The sequence below is a fragment of the Pristiophorus japonicus genome, unplaced genomic scaffold (assembly GCF_044704955.1).
Source record: "Pristiophorus japonicus isolate sPriJap1 unplaced genomic scaffold, sPriJap1.hap1 HAP1_SCAFFOLD_835, whole genome shotgun sequence".
Classification (NCBI taxonomy): Eukaryota; Metazoa; Chordata; class Chondrichthyes; family Pristiophoridae; genus Pristiophorus; species Pristiophorus japonicus.
Window position 1 is genome coordinate 121,943 of NW_027254757.1, and position 19,660 is coordinate 141,602.

Sequence of the window (19,660 nt, forward strand, 5' to 3'; positions counted from 1 at the left end):
TAAAAATAAACGTTTAGTGGTAGGGGACAGTATCATTAAGGGGATAGATACTGTTCTCTGCAATCGAGAGCGTGAGTCCCAAAGGTTGTATTGCAGGGTTAAGTACTTCTCCTCTGAGCTGTAGAGGAACTTGGAGTGGGAGGGGGGAAGATCCAGTTATCATGGTCTACGTGAGTACCAACAATATAGGTAGGACAAACAAGGAGGTTCTGCTGAGGGATTATGAGCAGTTTGGGGCCAAATTAAAAAGCAGAACCACAGAGGTAATAATCTCTGGATTACTACCTGAGCCACGAGCAAATTTGCATAGGATAAATAAGATCAGAGAGTTAAACACGTGGCTCAAAGACTGGTGTGGAAGAAATGGATTTTGTTTTTTTAGGACACTGGCACCAGTACTGGGGTAAGAGGGAGCTATTCCGTGGGGATGGGCTCCACTTAGATCGTGCTGGAGCTAGGGTTCTTCCAAATCAAATAACTAGAGAGGGCTTTAAACTAATTAGTGAGGGGTGGGGGAGAGGGTTCATGTGAGTGAAAATGTTAAAAGTTAAAGAATAAGGAGAAGGCAATGGAGCAGGGTAGCACTGGGGAAATGAAAACTAGTGTGCCAGGAAGGGACAGAATGTACAAACAAAAAGATGGATCAGAAAGTGGGGTCAAAGCAGGAAAAAATGGTAACAAAACAAATTTAAAAGCTCGTTATCTGAATGCACGCAGCATTCGTGACAAAATAGATGAGTTGACGACACAAATGGGTATGATCTGATAGCCGTCAGAGACGTGGTTACAAGGTGACCAGGACTGGGAACTAAATATTCAGGGATATTTGACAATTCAGAACGACAAAGGAAAAGGATGTGGGGTAGCACATAGAAACATAGAAAATAGGTGCAGGAGTAGGCCATTCGGCCCTTCGAGCCTTCACCACCACTCAATAAGATCATGGCTGATCATTCACCTCAGTACCCCTTGCTTCCTTTAGCCATATCTAACACCCTCTTGAATGTATCTAACGAACTAGCATCAACAACTCTCTGCGGTAGAAAATGCGAGAGGTTATCAACTCTTGAGTGAAGTTTGTCCTCATCTCGGTCCTAAATGGCTTACCCCTTATCCTTAGACTGTGACCCCTGGTTCTGGATTTCCCCAACATCGGGAACATTCTTCCTGCATCTAACCTGTCCAGTCCCGTCAGAATTTTATATGTTTCGATGAGATCCCCTCTCATTCTTCTAAACTCCAGTGAATACAGGCCCAGCCGATCCAGTCTCTCCTCATATGTCAGTGCTACCATCCCAGGAATCAGTCTGGTGAACCTTCGCTACACTCCCTCAATAGCAAGAATGTCCTTCCTCAAATTAGACGACCAAAACTGAACACAATATTCCAGGTGAGGCCTCACCAAGGCCCTGTACAACTGCAGTAAGACCTCCCTGCTCCTATACTCAAATCCCCTAGCTATGAAGGTCAACATGCCATTTGCCTTCTTCACCGCCTGCTGCACCTGCATGCCAACTTTCAATGACTGATGTACCAGGACACCCAGGTCTCATTGCACCTCCCCTTTTCCTAATCTGCCGCCATTCAGATAATATTTTGCCACCAAAGTGGATAACTTCACATTTATCCACATTATACTGCATTTGCCATACATTTGTCCACTCACCTAACCTGTCCAAGTCACCCTGCAGCCTCTTAGCATCCTCTTCATAGCTCACATCACCACCCAGTTTAGTGTCATCTGCAAACTTGGAGATATTACACTCAATTCCTTCATCTAAATCGTTAATGTATATTGTAAATAGCTGGGGTCCCAGCACTGAGCCCTGCGGCACCCCACTAGTCACTGCCTGCCATTCTGAAAAGGACCCATTTATCCTGACTCACTGCTTCCTGTCTGCCAACCAGTTCTCTATCCACATCGATACAATACCCCCAATACCATGTGCTTTAATTTTGCACACCAATCTCTTGAGTGGGACCTTGTCAAAAGCCTTTTGAAAGTCCAAATACACCACACATCCACTGGTTCTTCCTTGTCCACTCTACTAGTTACATCCTCAAAAAATTATAGAAGATTTGTTAAGTATGATTTCCCTTTCATAAATCCATGCTGACTTGAACCGATCCTATCACTGCTTTCCAAATGCGCTGCTATTTCATCTTTAATAATTGATTCCAACATTTTCCCCACTACTGATGTCAGGCTAACTGGTCTATAATTCCCCGTTTACTCTCTCCCTCCTTTTTTAAAAAGTGGTGTTACATTAGCTACCCTCCAGTCCATAGGAACTGATCCAGATTCAATAGACTGTTGGAAAATGATCACCAATACATCCACTATTTCTAGGGCCACTTCCTTAAGTACTCTGGGATGCAGACCATCAGGCCCTGGGGATTTATCGGCCTTCAATCCCATCAATTTCCCGAACACAATTTCCTGATTAATAAGGATTTCCTTCAGTTCCTCCTTCTCGCTCGACCCTCGGTCCCCTAGTATTTCCGGAAGGTTATTTGTGTCTACGTATTTGTTCAATTGGTCTGCCATTTCTTTGTTCCCCATTCTAAATTCACCTGAATCTGACTGCAACAGATCTACATTTGTCTTCACTAATCTTCTGTTAATAAAGGTTGAGATCAATGCGTTAGTAAGTAACGATAGTGGCTCAGAAGATCAAGATGTTGAATCAGTTTGGATGGAGATAAGGAATAATAAGGGGGAAAAAATAAAAAAAATCACTTGTGGGCATAGTCTATAGGCCCCCTAACAGTAGCTACACATTTTGTTGGATGGAGTATAAATCAAGAAATAATGGAGGCTTGTAAAAAAGGAACGGCAATAATTATGGGCGATTTTAACATTCATAATGATTGGACAAAGCAAATTGGCCTGGGCAGCCTTGAGGAAGAGTTCATAGAGTGTATCCAGGATAGTTTCCTTGAACAGTATGTTGCAGAACCAACCAGGGAACAGGCTATCTTAGATCTGGTACTGTGTAATGAAACAGGATTAATAAACAATCTCCAGTAAAGGACCCTCTAGGAATGAGTCACCAAATTTCAAATACAGCTGGAGGGTGAGAAAGTTGGATCTAAGCTTAAATAAAGGAGACTACAAAGGTATGAAGACAGAGCTGGCTAAAGTGGACTGGGAAAATAGATTAAAGTGTGGGACGGTTGATGAGCAGTGGTAGACATTTAAGGAGATATTTCATAAACTCGCAACAAAAATATATCCCAATGAGAAGGAAAGATTGTAAGAGAAGGGATAACTATCTGTAAGGGAATAAGGGATGGTACCAAATTGAAAACAAAGACATACAATGTGGCCAAGACGAGTGGGAGACGAGAGGATTGGAAAACTTTTAAAAGCCAGCAAAGAACGACTAAAAAAAATAAAGAGGGGGGGAAGATAGATTATGAAAGTAAACTAGCACGAAATATAAAAACAGTAAGTTTTTACAGGTACATAAAATGGAAAAGAGTGACTAAAGTAAATGTTCGTCCCGTAGAGGATGAGACTGGGGAATTAATAATCGGGAACAAGGAAATGGCAGAGACGTTGAACAAATATTTTGTATCAGTCTTCACGGTAGAAGACACTAAAAACATCCCTCTAGTGGATAATCAAGGGGCTATAAGGAGGGAGGAACTTAAGACAATCGCTATCACTAATGAAGTGGTACTCGGTAAAATAATGGTACTAAAGGCGGACAAGTCCCCTGGACCTGATGGCTTACAAACTAAGGTCTTAAAAGTGGCTGCAGAGATGATGGATGCATTGGTTGTAATTTACCAAAATTCATTGGATTCTGGGGAGGTCCCAGCGGATTAGAAAACTGCAAATGTAATGCCCCTGTTTAAAAAAGGTAAGACAGAAAGCAGGAACTTATAGACCAGTTAGCCTAACATCTGTCCTTGGGAAAATGCTGGAGTCCATTATTAAAGAAGCAGCAGCAGGACATTTGGAAAAGCATCATTCACTCAAGTAGTCAGCATGGTTTTATGAAAGGGAAATCACGTTTGACAAATTTGCTGGAGTTCTTTGAGGATTTAACGAGCAGGGTGGATAAGGGGGAACCAGTGGATGTAGTGTATTTGGATTTCCAGAAGGCATTCGATAAGGTGCCACATAAAGGTTACTGCACAAGATTAAAGTTCATGGGTTTGGGGTAATATGTTAGCATGGATAGAGGATTAGTTAACTAACAGAAAAGAGAGAGTCGGGATAAACGGGTCATTTTCCGGTTGGCAAACAGTGACTAGTGGGGTGCTGCAGGGATCGGTGCTGGGTCCTCAACTATTTACAATCTATATTCATGACTTGGATGAAGGGACCGAGTGTAATGTAGCCAAGTTTGTTGATGATATAAAGATGGGTGGGAAAGCAAATTTGTGAGGCCGACACAAAAAATCTACAAAGGGATATAGACAGGCAAAGTGAGTGGGCGAAAATTTGGCAGATGGAAGATGGAGTATAATGTAGGAAAATGTGAGGTTATCCACTTTGGCAGAAAAAATAGAAAAGCAAATTGTAATTTAAATGGAGAAAAATTGCAAAGTGCTGCAGTACAGAGGGACCTGCAGGTCCTTGTGCATGAAACACAAAGTTAGTATGCAGGTACAAGCAAGTAATCAGGAAGGCAAACGGAATGTTAGCCTTTATTGCAAGGGGGATGGAGTGTAAAAGCAGAGAAGTCCTTTATTGGTGAGGCCACACCTAGAGTACCGCATAAAGTTTTGGTCTCCGGAGATGAGGGGGTTGACTTATGAAGATAGGTTGAGTAGATTGGGCCTATAAACATTGGAGTTCACAAGAATGAGAGGTGATCTTATCGAAACCTATAAATAAATAGGGCTCAATAAGGTGGATGCAGAGAGGATATTTCCACTCGTAAGGGAAACTAAAACTAGGGGACATAGTCTCAGAATAATGGGACGCCCATTTAAAACTGAGATGGAAATCTATGGAATTCTCTGCCCCAGAGAGCTGTGGAGGCTGGGTCATTGAATATATTTAAGGCGGAGATACAGATTTTTGAGCAATAAGGGAATAACGGGTTATGGGGAGCAGGCAGGGAAGTGGAGCTGAGCCCATGATCAGATCAGCCATGATCTTATTAAATGGCAGAGCAGGTTCAAGGGACCAATGGCCATCTCCTGCTCTTATTTCTTATGTTCTTAGCAGAATTTTCTACTGGAATCAATTAAATAACTGGACACTGCCATTTTTTTGAGGGTGGGGGAGAAAGAGAAAACTGGAGGGCATCGCTCGATGGATGAATGAATATGGACCAAATGTCCTAATTCTTTATTATCTTGAGTCCATCTTTATTACTCTTTCAAAAACTGATGCACTACTGGAACAGTATGTTAACACTTATAACTAGTATTAGGATCTTGGCCAGCTGTCAGGATGAATAGGAAGAGGAATAAATGGAAGGCTCTTGCATACCTTGCTGCCTGCTTAATGTTGAGTTGCCTGCCCATCCTTTTCACCAGCAGATGGTGTGTTGGGAGCAAACAGATCATAACCCACTTATAATGCATCCAGCTCGGGAACTACATTTCAACCAAATCATGTTATTGTATAGAACACAAATTATTTTCCTCCTCCCAAGTACTGATTTTCTTAAAATTTGCTCCTTAATCATATTGGTGGTAAGATAAATAATTTGAATCATTAACAAGTCAATTAAATACATTATAATCTTAAAAGCGTCAGCTATGACTCAGTGAGTAGTACACTCGCCTCTGAGTCAGAAGGTTGTGACTTGGATAGGTTAGGTGAGTGGGCAAATGCATGGCAGATGAAGTATAATGTGGATAAATGTGAGGTTATCCACTTTGGTGGTAAAAACAGAGAGGCAGACTATTATCTGAATGGTGACAGATTAGGAAAAGGGGAGGTGCAACGAGACCTGGGTGTCATGGTACATCAGTCATTGAAGGTTGGCATGCAGGTACAGCAGGCGGTTAAAAAAGCAAATGGCATGTTGGCCTTCATAGTGAGGGGATTTGAGTACAGGGGCAGGGAGGTGTTACTGCAGTTGTACAGAGCCTTGGTGAGGCCACACCTGGAGTATTGGGTACAGTTTTGGTCTCCTAACTTGAGGAAGGACATTCTTGCTATTGAGGGAGTGCAGCGAAGGTTCACCAGACTGATTCCCGGGATGGCGGGACTGACATATCAAGAAAGACTGGATCAATTGGGCTTGTATTCACTGGAGTTCAGAAGAATGAGAGGGGATCTCATAGAAACGTTTAAAATTCTGATGGGTTTAGACATGTTAGATGCAGGAAGAATGTTCCCAATGTTGGGGAAGTCCAGAACCAGGGGTCACAGTCTAAGGATAAGGGGTAAGCCATTTAGCAGCGAGATGAGGAGAAACTTCTTCACCCAGAGAGTGGTGAACCTGTGGAATTCACTACGACAGCCAATTCACTAAATATATTCAAAAAGGAGTTAGATGTAGTCCTAGGGGGATCAAGGGGTATGGCGAGAAAGCAGGAATGGGGTAGTGAAGTTGCATGTTCAGCCATGAACTCATTGAATGGCGGTGCAGGCTCGAAGGGCCACATGGCCTACTCCTGCACCTATTTTCTACGTTTCTATGTTCAAGTCCCACTCCAGAGACTTGATCACATGAATCTAGGCTGACACTCCAGTACAGTGAGGGAGTGCTGCACTGTTGGAAATGCCGTCTTTCAGATGAGACGTTAAATCGAGGCCCGCCTGCCCTCTCAGATGGACCAATATTTATCGAAGTAACTATTCGTACTGTACTTTTGTTGGAGTCCCCGGCCCCGATCCTCCCACCCGAACCGCAAGTACGGCCCCGAACCAAAAATCAGTCCGACCACGTTCTGTGTGGGGAGATATATATATCCTGGGGGGGAGGGGGGGGGAGACAGAAACTGCCAGCCGGGTGGGGAGAGAGAGTGTGGAGCCGCAAGCCGTGGCGGGGTGGGCGCGAGAGACGGGGTGGGGGCGAGACAGACGGGGTGGGGGCGAGACAGACGGGGTGGGGGCGAGACAGACGGGGTGGGGGCGAGACAGACGGGGTGGGGGCGAGACAGACGGGGTGGGGGCGAGACAGACGGGGTGGGGGCGAGACAGACGGGGTGGGGGCGAGACAGACGGGGTGGGGGCGAGACAGACGGGGTGGGGGCGAGACAGACGGGGTGGGGGCGAGACAGACGGGGTGGGGGCGAGACAGACGGGGTGGGGGCGAGACAGACGGGGTGGGGGCGAGACAGACGGGGTGGGGGCGAGACAGACGGGGTGGGGGCGAGACAGACGGGGTGGGGGCGAGACAGACGGGGTGGGGGCGAGACAGACGGGGTGGGGGCGAGACAGACGGGGTGGGGGCGAGACAGACGGGGTGGGGGCGAGACAGACGGGGTGGGGGCGAGACAGACGGGGTGGGGGCGAGACAGACGGGGTGGGGGCGAGACAGACGGGGTGGGGGCGAGACAGACGGGGTGGGGGCGAGACAGACGGGGTGGGGGCGAGACAGACGGGGTGGGGGCGAGACAGACGGGGTGGGGGCGAGACAGACGGGGTGGGGGCGAGACAGACGGGGTGGGGGCGAGACAGACGGGGTGGGGGCGAGACAGACGGGGTGGGGGCGAGACAGACGGGGTGGGGGCGAGACAGACGGGGTGGGGGCGAGACAGACGGGGTGGGGGCGAGACAGACGGGGTGGGGGCGAGACAGACGGGGTGGGGGCGAGACAGACGGGGTGGGGGCGAGACAGACGGGGTGGGGGCGAGACAGACGGGGTGGGGGCGAGACAGACGGGGTGGGGGCGAGACAGACGGGGTGGGGGCGAGACAGACGGGGTGGGGGCGAGACAGACGGGGTGGGGGCGAGACAGACGGGGTGGGGGCGAGACAGACGGGGTGGGGGCGAGACAGACGGGGTGGGGGCGAGACAGACGGGGTGGGGGCGAGACAGACGGGGTGGGGGCGAGACAGACGGGGTGGGGGCGAGACAGACGGGGTGGGGGCGAGACAGACGGGGTGGGGGCGAGACAGACGGGGTGGGGGCGAGACAGACGGGGTGGGGGCGAGACAGACGGGGTGGGGGCGAGACAGACGGGGTGGGGGCGAGACAGACGGGGTGGGGGCGAGACAGACGGGGTGGGGGCGAGACAGACGGGGTGGGGGCGAGACAGACGGGGTGGGGGCGAGACAGACGGGGTGGGGGCGAGACAGACGGGGTGGGGGCGAGACAGACGGGGTGGGGGCGAGACAGACGGGGTGGGGGCGAGACAGACGGGGTGGGGGCGAGACAGACGGGGTGGGGGCGAGACAGACGGGGTGGGGGCGAGACAGACGGGGTGGGGGCGAGACAGACGGGGTGGGGGCGAGACAGACGGGGTGGGGGCGAGACAGACGGGGTGGGGGCGAGACAGACGGGGTGGGGGCGAGACAGACGGGGTGGGTGTGGAGTCAAGAGAGCAGGGGCGGGGGGGGAGGGGGAGGAAAAGAGAGAGAGAGAGAGAGAGAGAGAGAGAGAGCGAGCGCGAGAGAGAGAGGGGGGGGGGGGGGTGGAAGGGGGAATGGAGGAGAGAGAGGTTCTTCCAATCCAGAAGTCACGACCCTGTCACTATTCACTTCATACCCAATAAACCTGTTAACAATCTGCACACAATGTCCCATCTATGGCCGGGGGTGGGGGGGGGGGGGGGGGGGGGGGGGTGGTGCGGTGTCATGCACCAGTGCTGGGGGTGGGTGGGGCAAGGGACTTCAGCTGGGGGAGGCAGCACTTGCGGTGGGGGGGGGCAAGCTCAGGGAGATCTATCCTCTGTGGTTTCTGGAAGTCAAAGTGGATTGAGTTACAATTTGTGAAGCGAGTGAGAACTTGGGCTGGGCGGTTTCAGACACATTCCAGAGAAACTTGAGGTTGTGGTTTATCCTCCAAGGGGACCAATCAGAGACAAAAAGCAGCCATTTTTACAGTACAAATAAACACATCCAATACTTATCCCTCAATCAACATAACACAAGCAGCTTATCTGGTCATTATCACATTGCTGTTTGTGGGAGCTTGCTATGCGCAAATTGGCTGCCGCCTTTTCCACATTGCAACAGTGACTACACTTCAAAAAGTACTTAATTGGCTGTGTAAAGAGCTTTGAGACGTCTGGTGGTCGTGAAAGGAACTATATAAATGGAAGTCTTTCTAAATCGAAGTGAGTTAATTCATACATCACTGGATAATTTGAATTTCTTTTGTGCAAAAAAGGCTTTAAATTACCAGGAATAGCCTGTACATTTGCACAATCAATTTCACATTGATTAAAATTTACCAACCTGTGTTGTCTTTCCAGAGCCAGTCTCACCAACGAGTACAAAGGACTGGTGTTTGGTCAGGATTTCAGTGAACCTTTCCTTGTAATCCCACACAGGCAACTGAAGTCTCTTCTTCAGGATCTCATAATAGCGTGGAGTATGGGGCAAGTTGGTAAATGGATTGATAGCCTGTTGGTGAAGTGCCGGAGTTGTAATGAGGGGCATGCCACCTCCTGTAGTTAAAGCTGGATTGGATAAGTTCCTTGAATCTTTCTCCCGATCCCGATCTCGATCTCGGTCTCGGTCCCGATCTCGGTCCTTTGAACGATCATAGTCTTTGTCACGGTCTCTGTCTCTATCTTTCCTGCTGATGAAAATAAAGGTTTACATTTTACTTCTCGTTGCCTTAATACAAGTTTACCAATACTGGTAAATTTGCTCCTTCAGTCATATTGATGATAAATCAAATAATGGGTATAATATCTCAAGAGATTACATTTTCAGTCTCGTAGCAAGTTATTACTTGATATCATAACTTTTCAAGTGCTACATGGATTTGCCAACAAAAATGTGACTGTTTAAGTCACTCTTCAATCAAACAGGAAAAAACTACCTGGCTTGCTTATGCTGTGTTAAGTTCCATTCCCAATTAGACTTCAGAACAACAAACTTAATTCCCAACCTTTGTGTGGTCAAAACAGCCATGTCGAGAGGTCAAAGGGAGTTAACATGTCCAATCACCGCAGAGTACCAAACCAAGCAAAGAATGCTGAACTAAATTAGCCTAACCAGTAGAGCACATGTCAGGGGAAGACATGTTAAAACTGCAAGGCACTCTGCAGCTCAAATACTGTACAGTTTTGGACACACAAGGGAGACATTCAAACTTTGGAGGCAATACAGGGAAGCACCATAAATTTGATCCCCTGCATCATAAGAAAACTTGGCCTCAAAAGGAAATGACTAAGAAGGGACATCAAAAAGGTATGAGATGATAAGTGATGCAGAAAAGGTAAATCCAGAACATTATTTCAAGTTAAACCATGACATTAGGGGAAAGGCATACAAGTTCAAACAAGCAAATGGTAAAGTGATTGACGTCAGGCTTTGGGAGAGGGTGGTAGTGGTAAAGCCCTGGAATCAATAAACAGTTGAAATAAAAACAGAAAATGCTTCAAATCCTCACGTCAGGCAGCAACTGTGGAGAGAGAAACAGAATTAACGTTTCAGGTCGAAGACCTTTCGTCAGACTTGGAAACTATTAGAGATGTAACAGGTTTTAAGCAAGTTCAGAGGCAGAGAAAGAGGGGGGGGAGGAAAGAACAAATGGGAAGGTCTGAGATAGGGTGGAAGGCAGGAGAGATTAAATGGGAGAAATTCGGGGCATTTGCACCTCCTGTTAGCCCCAATGGGGCGCAATTGACTTTTCGCTCGGGTGCGGCGCCGCGAACAACTCGCCAAATTCCGCACGAGTTTAGAGGCGGCACGAACCAGTAGCGCCCCAGGCCACTGCACCGTCAATGACCATGTCATCACCGTGCGCAGCAATGCCCAAAACAGCTTCGCAGGACACGTACCGGGCTTTAGGCCACTTGCAGAGCTAAAATTAAAGCGGAGGTGCGGCGCTCAAAATGTTAAAGATAACCGACTTACTGGTCTTCATATCACGAGGTCCGTGCTGCGATGTTGCAGCCCAGCACTCCGCTCCCTAGTGGTGTAGCAGTGGCCTCTTCTCCCTAATGCAGAGTCCGCAGCGTGCCCACTGACGCTGCCTGACCTGCTGAGTATTTCCAGCATTTTTTATTTCAGATTTTCAACATCCGCAGTATTTTGCTTTTACAATAAAATAGTTGAATACTGTGGTAGGGGAGGAGCTACATGGTTTATCCTGGATGGACCAGGTAGAATGGACTAAAAAGGTATTTCTCTGCCATATTAAAAGGATTTAAAAAAAATTAAATGGATCTATTTTTCAGGCAAATATTTGGGGAACTTATGAATATATCATAAAATCACATGATTCAAGTCCCATCATATTCAACGCCTCAAAGTGGACAAACAGGAGGAGACTGCACTCAATTGCTGCCAGCCTTGGCACACTGGTAATACTGGCCTCTCAGTCAGAAGTTTGTGGATTCAAGTCCTGCTGCAGATCACATAATCTAGGTTGACAATTGTAGCAAAAGTGCCATAACAATGCTGAAGTGTCCTAAAAGTGACATTTGCAACAATCCTACTGAACTCTGGGAAAACAATGCTAAGAACCATGGGTAACAAAGACAGCACTGCGAGGACAAATGGACTTTCACAGCTAGCACCCGATTCCCAGTGGGCCGAACCGACTACACTAAGGCTTTTCTAAGCTGAATACAAGGGTCTGTTGCCTGCATAAGATGATGTAAAGGAGAGTCATCCTTGTCTTGTGCTATTTTGCGCCATTATTTAAGGCCAGCCCAAGTAAAAATAAGTTTTCACAAGTTTTCAAATATTTATCTGGATTGTCTTATCACTCTTATTTAAAGCCAAAATTTTAAAAAAGTTTTGCAACTAATGACAAGATCTGACTTTTCTCAAGTATTAAAAATTTGCTGGTAAGTGCTATACATGTGCCTCTCCAAGATATTGCCATTAAATGCAGGAACCCTTGCAACAAGGTGCAAACAAACACAGATTAGAAACATAGAAAATAGGTGCAGGAGTAGGCCATTCAGCCCTTCAAGCCTGCACCACCATTCAATAAGATCATGGCTAATCATTCACCTCAGTACCCCTTTCTTGCTTTCTCTTCATACCCCTTGATCCCTTTAGCCCTAAAGGCCATATCCAACTCTCTCTTGAATATATCTAACGAACTGGCATCAACAACTCTCTGTGGAAGAGAATTCCACAGGTTAACAACTCTTCGAGTGAAGAAGTTTCTCATCTGGGTCCTAAATGGCTTACCCCTTATCCTTGGTCCCAGCCCACCCCCCGGGTCCCCCTTGCCCCAGGTCTCAGCCCACCCCCCCGGGTTACCCTTGCTCCAAGTCCCAGCCCACCCCCAGGTCCCCCTTGCCCCAGCCCATCCCCCGGGTCACCCTTGCCCCAGCTCACCCAATTTAGTTAAAATGCTATTGAAGGAGTTTACTGTGGGAATCAAAGATAGAAAAAAATGGCACGTAACACAAAAGGAGAGCAGAGAGAAATAGAGAGCGAATGAGAGAGAGATGCATAGAAACCTTTTGACAACGAGAGAGGTTACAAGTGTTCAGAGAGACTTTAAGCTTAAGAACTATACTAGGTAGATATAAGCAAATAAATAACTGTATACTTGTAAAGAGTTAAGCTCCTGAAAACAGAAGGTTAGTTATACTAAGAGAGAACAGGCATCAGAACAAGGAAGAACTACTATGTCAACAGATGGAGATTCATCGCACCCAAGTCCCTGAGATGAGCACAATCTTTCCTGAGGAACACAAGAGAATTAACAGTACTATGCCGACTCAGGAGAATAAGGTTTTATAACCTTCTGGAATCTTTGCTAAAGCTGCAAGCTCATCAAGAATAAGCTGAACTAACTAACCTTTTAATATATCCAACAGACTGGCTATTTAGAGCTTTAACTTGTTAGTTATACATGGAACCTAATCAAAACTAACCTTCCTGACTGTCAATCTTGGACATTGAGCATATTTTCAATTTGTAGTAAATAGAGCCCAGCTCATGCTGAGATGCAGTAACTGTCTTTGTAAACTTACGTTTATTAATACCCAGTTAATTACATCTGATGCATAGACATACTGTTTGATTTTTTAAATGCTAAGTGTTAATAAATATGTAAATATTTAATGGCCTTGTTTCCTCGTTAATGACTTCGATGTTTAACCGGCCGAAAGGACTCCGTGGCCGGTCCAACAGAGGACTGGTGGTGCCCATGGAGCAGTGCCAGGGGAGTAACCTACTACTGTTCTTTATAAGGTTTATGGGTTTACTGATCCCAGTATTCCAGACCTCGCAGGTAGATGTACAAGATCCCACAGCAAAATTCAGAGGACTATGAATTTTTTAATTTTATTTTTCAACCAATGGTGCTAAAAGAGATTATCTGGTCATTTATACCATTGCCATATGTGCCACCTAGCTGACTGGTTTGCCTGAATTACATTGTGGCTACACTTCAAAAATTAATTAATTAGCAATAAAACACTTTGGGATGCTCAGGAGACATGAAAGGTGCTATGTAAATGCAAATTAATTCTTTCTTCAAATAATCTGCATAGCATACTAATGCAGAACGTTACCTGCTATCACTTTAAAACATAGTTAATATGGTTACTGGCTAACCCATGACCAGTGGGCTCTTCACCACCGGCTCAAACCAAAGTCATAAAAAGGCTGGGAACTCAATATCCAGGAGTATTCAACATTCAGGAAGAATAGACAGAAAGGAAAAGGAGGTGGGGTAGCATTGCTGGTTAAAGAGGAAATTAACGCAATAGTAAGGAAGGACATTAGCTTGGATGATATGGAATCTGTATGGGTAGAGCTGCGGAATTCCAAAGGGCAGAAAACGCTAGTGGGAGTTGTGTACAGACCACCAAACAGTAGTAGTGAGGTTGGGGACAGCATCAAACAAGAAATTGGGGATGCATGCAATAAAGCTACAGCAGTTATCATGGGCAACTTTAATCTACATATAGATTGGGCTAACCAAACTGGTAGCAATATGGTGGAGGAGGATTTCCAGGAGTGTATTAGGGAATGTTTTCCAGACCAATATGTCGAGGAACCAACTAGAGGACTGGGTGATGTGTAATGAGAAAGAACTAATTAGCAATCTTGTTGGACGAGGCCCCTTGGGGAAGAGTGACCAGAATATGGCAGAATTCTTTATTAAGATGGAGAGTGACACAGTTAATTCAGAGACTAGGGTCCTGAACTTAAGGAAAGGTAACTTTGATAGTATGAGACATGAATTAGCTAGAATAGACTGGCGAATGATACTTAAAGGGTTGACGGTGGATAGATAATGGCAGACATTTGAAGATCACATGGATGAACTTCGAACAATTGTACATCACTGTCTGGAGTAAAAATAAAATGGGGAAGGTGGCTCAACCGTGGCTAACAAGGGAAATTAGGGATAGTATTAAACCCAAGGAAGAGACATATAAATTGGCCAGAAAAAGCAGCAAACCTGAGGACTGGGAGAAATTTAGAATTCAGCAGAGGAGGTCAAAGGGTTTAATTAGGAGGGGGAAAATAGAGTATGAGAGGAAGCTTGCTGGGAACATAAAAACTGACTGCAAAAGCTTCCATAGATCTGTGAAAAGAAAAAGATTAGTGAAGACAAACGTAGGTCCCTTGCAGTCAGATTCAGGTGAATTTATAATGGGGAACAAAGAAATGGCAGACCAATTGAACAAATACTTTGATTCTGTCTTCACGAAGGAAGACACAAATAACCTTCCGGAAATACGAGGGGACCGAGGGTCTAGTGAGTAGAAGGAACTGAAGGATATCCTTTAGGCGGAAAATTGATGGGATTGAAGACTGATAAATCCCCAGGGCCTGATCGTCTGCAGCCCAAAGTAGTTAAGGAAGTGGCTCTAGAAATAGTGGATGCATTTGTGATCATTTTCCAACAGTCCATCAACTCTGGATCAGTCCCTATGGACTGGAGGATAGCTAAGGTAACACCACTTTTTCAAAAAGATGGGAGAGCGAAAACAGGTAATTATAGACCGGTTAGCCTGACATCAGTAGTGGGAAAAATGTTGGAATCAATTATTAAAGATGAAATAGCAGCGCATTTGGAAAGCAGTGACAGGATCGGTCCAAGTCAGCATGGATTTATGAAAGGGAAATCATGCTTGACAAATCTTCTGGAATTTTCTGAGGACGTAACTGGTAGAGTGGACAAGGGAGAACCAGTGGATGTGGTGTATTTGGACTTTCAAAAGGCTTTTGACAAGGTCCCACATGAGATTAAAATTAAAGCACATGGTATTGGGGTAATGTACTGACATGGATAGAGAACTGGTTGGCAGACAGGAAGCAGAGAGTCGGGATAAACGGGTCCTTTTCAGAACGGCAGACAGTGACTAGTGGGGTGCCGCAGGGCTCAGTGCTGGGACTCTGGCTATTTACAATATACATTAATGATTTAGATGAAGGAATTGAGTGTAATATCTCCAAGTTTGCAGATGACACGAAACTGGGTGGCGGTGTGAGCTGTGAGGAGGATGCTAGGAGGCTGCAAGGTCACTTGGACAGGTTAGGTGAGTGGGCAAATGCATGGCAGATGCAGTATAATTTGGATAAATGTGAAGTTATCCACTTTGGTGGCAAAAACATGAAGGCAGATTATTATCTGAATGGCGGCAGATTAGGAAAAGGGGAGGTGCAACGAGACCTGGGTGTCATGGTACATCAGTCATTGAAAGTTGGCATGCAGGTACAGCAGGCGGTGAAGGCAGCAAATGGTCTGTTGGCTTTCATGGCTTGGGGATTTAAGTATAGGAGCAGAGAGGTCTTACTGCAGTTGTACTGGGCCTTGGTGAGGCCTCACCTGGAATATTGTGTTCAGTTTTGGTCTCCTAATCCGAGGAAGGACATTCTTGCTATTGAGGGAGGGAGTGCAGCAAAGGTTCACCAGACTAATTCCCGGGATGGCAGGACTGACATATGAGGAGAGACTGGATCTACTGGGCCTGTATTCCCTGGAGTTTAGAAGGATGAGGGGGGGATCTCATAGAAACACACAAAATTCTGACGGGACTGGACAGGTTAGACGCAGGAAGAATGTTCGCGATGTTGGGGAAGTCCAGAACCAGGGGACATAGTCTAAGGATAAGGGGTAAGTCATTTAGGACTGAGATGAGGAGAAACTTCTTCACTCAGAGTTGTTAAGCTGTGGAATTCCCTACTGCAGAGAGAAGTTGATGCCAGTTCGTTGGATATATTCAAGAGGGAGTTAGATATGGCCCTTACGGCTAAAGGGATCAAGGGGTATGAAGAGAAAGCAAGAAAGGGGTACGGAGGTGAAGGATCAACCATGATCTTATTGTGTGGTGATGCAGGCTCAAAGGCCCGAATGGCCTACTCCTGCACCTATTTTCTATATTTCTATGTTTCTAAGACGGCACTTCATAGACATTAAATAGCACTAATTTTTTAAGTTCAAAGAATATCATGAGATTTTCCATTCTGTTTCCCCCCCCCCACCCCCCGTCCCCCGCCCCCAGAAAATCTAACTATCAAATTGTTCTAAAAATATTTCAGCCCCCAACAATGAACTGCAAATTCCAAATATTTAACTCTTTGGGATAACTTCTGCTACAAATGTGGAACTGGCTACTTCAGCACCTTATTAAAAGTATACCTTAAACTGCCAGCTTATTTTCTAATGCAGCCACAGCATGTAACAGCACAAATTCAAGATCAGTTTAAATAGAAAAGTGAATTTCTGTGCTCTCTCCTTCTTTCAAAGCACCGAGATAAGGCAGGGGAGGGATACACACTCATTCATAGGCAGTCCCTCATAATCGAGGAAGACTTGCTTCCACTCTTGGCATGAGTCCTTTGGTGGCTGTACAGTCCAATACGAGAACCACAGTCTCTGTCACAGGTGGGACAGATAGTCGTTGAGGGAAAGGGTGGTAAGGGAGTCTAGTTTGCTGCAGTCCCCATCACAGGTGGGACAAGAGGGTAAGGGAGCTCTTTCTGCTGCCTGCGCTTGATTTCTGCATGCTCTCAGCTTTGAGATTCGAGGTGCTCAGCGCCCTCCCGGATGCACTTCCTCCACTTAGGGCAGACTTTGGCCAGGGACTCCCCGGTCCGGTGGGGATGTTGCACTTTATCAGGGATCAAGATCAGTCATCAAGATCCACGGCGCGGCCCTGGACAACGTGAACCATTTCCCATAACCCGGGGGCCTCTTATCAACAAGAACAGATATTGATGACGAGGTTCAACACCACCTCCAGTGTGCCAGTGCAGCCTTCGGCCCCCTGAGGAAAAGAGTGTTCGAAAACTAGACACTCAAATCTGCCACCAAGTTCATGATCTACAGGGCTGTAGTGATACCCGCCCTCCTGTATGGCTCAGAGACGTGGACCATGTACAATAGACACCTCAAATTGCTGGAGAAATACCACCAACGATGTCTCCGCAAGATCCTACAAATCCCCTGGGAGGACAGACGCACCAACATGAGCGTCCTCGACCAAGCCAACATTCCCAGCATTGAAGCACTGACCACACTTGATCAGCTCCGCTGGGCAGGCCACATTGTTCACGTGCCAGACACGAGACTCGCAAAGCAAACGCTCTACTCTTCACGGCAAACGAGCCAAAGGTAGGCAGAGGAAACGTTACAAGGATACACACCAGATTATATGGTTGCAAATGGAGACATCACATGATTATCAGTTGCAGTGATCCATACGTTATTAATACGAGAGGGTAAAGGGAGGCTGTAAGGGACTTGCATCAGGAACAGAAGGCAGAACTGAATGTGACAGCAATTGGGGGCAGCTATGATCTGATCAGCTGCTGAGGTTCAGACTAAAAGTTCTACGCTCTCCCCTCAGTTTTTCACAATTGATCCGAAAGCAATCAGAAAATAGATCCAATACTAAGAAGCAACAGAAGCATGTCCCCAAATCACAACAGAGCCAAAGCACATCATCTGCACCGTGTTACTGAGGGAAAAGATGTATGGGTACCTGTACTCAGAGAGCTTGGGATGTTTGATTCTTCACATTTTAATAAATAAAAATACCACGCTGGACAGTGGTAGGGGCTCTACAATGATCGTCTGCTCCCAGCGAAGCATCAGAAGAGGGGTAAAATCAACTTTTAGCCAGGGATGCAATTCTACTGTTCAACAATTTCTCAGAGAAAGTGCATGCACCAAATACATGACTTAATTTGGCTCTGATGCCATCACATCACTGCTACCACCGCCAGACTATCCATAAAGGAGTAAAAATTGACCGGAGAAGGTTGCCAAGCAAATAGGCTCAATTTTTGGAGACGTGGAAATCCTTGAGTTCTGTGCATTGGGCATCAGGTGGAGGGCACATACGAGGAAGGCCAAGAGACAGTTTGCATCAAAAATTGAAGCTTGGGACTAGCCCTTGTCCTCTGGGATGATTCTGGATTAGATGGTGATTTTGGTCAGAGAGGGAGGGACAACCAAAAACTACTGAAGATGATCAAGCTCGATCAGTAGGCAATTACACCTGTCGTGAGCCATGTGCATGTAACACTACCACCCTCAGATTTGAAGACATAAAAGGTGGCTGTTGTACAAGAGGAAGCAGTCAATGGCGGAAAAATGTCCAGGCTCTGGTGGGACACCAATGGTGGGGACAAGCTGATCGTTTATCAGGTCAATCGCAAATTAAAAGAGATGACAATAGTCTAATTAGTGATGAATTTAGACATGGAGAAACCTCATGCGAGAAAAAGAAAAAGACTTGCATTTATATAGCTAATTTCACCATCACCGGATGTCCCAAAGTGCTTTACAGCCATTTAAGTACTTTTTGAAGTGTAGTCACTGTTGAAAACACGGCTGCCAATTTGTGCACAGCAAGCTCCCACAAACAGCAAGTGATAATGACCAGATAATCTGTTTTAGTGCTTTTAATTGAGTTATAAGGGGAATAACCCCCCTGCACTTCTTCGAAATAGTACCATGGGATCTTTTACGTCCACCTGAGAGAGCAGACGGGGTCTCGGTATAACGTCTCATCCGAAAGATGGCACCTCAGACAGTGCGAGGTTAAGAAGATTGTCATGTGTGTGGTGAGATTTTTATATGCAAGGTGAAACTGAGCCAGAACAGGAGGATGGAGAACCTGGGTGGCAAACAGGGCAAGTATAGTTGTCGGTTGTCAAGAATAAGGAATCCCTAAGTACAGAAGCTGAGTGAATGCAGCAAGAGCAAGATTTTCTCCAGAAAGTCATTAAGAGGCTTGGGAAGATAGTAGATGAGGACACTGAAGGAGATTGAGGTGCTTAAAGGAGTAAAGAGACACAGCACTTGTACCTAGGCAGAATCAGAAAGGAATCAATAAGCCATGTTTCAGTCAGGCTGATGATGTCAGAATAACCCAAGGTTATGGATGGTGAAGGCCTTGTTTGCCAGAAATAACTTTTTTCCAGGGCAATATGGAATGTAGAGGGTTCGAAAGGACACAGGAAATAAAAATGAAGACAATGAGGAGATTGCCTAGGATATTGCTGGGGTAGGGAAAGGCTCTATAAATGGAATGGACTTCACTGAATCGTGCCAATACTAATGTCCTTACAAAAAAGGGTAAATAAGGCAGCCGAGAAGGATTCAAAGTAATGACCCGGATTTGCAGGG

At 46.1% G+C, this 19,660-nt stretch overlaps 1 protein-coding gene across 1 annotated transcript in view; it reads right to left on the reverse strand.

Annotated features, from left to right (window-relative positions):
* dhx15 (DEAH (Asp-Glu-Ala-His) box helicase 15) overlaps positions 1-19,660 on the reverse strand; it is a gene marked incomplete at its 3' end in the record, with an annotated part of 160,369 nt that overhangs the window by 109,031 nt on the left and 31,678 nt on the right. The window contains exon 2 of the mRNA XM_070874463.1: positions 9,322-9,664. Within this exon, the coding sequence (XP_070730564.1) occupies positions 9,322-9,664 (343 nt within the window). The remainder of the gene's footprint in view (positions 1-9,321; positions 9,665-19,660) is intronic.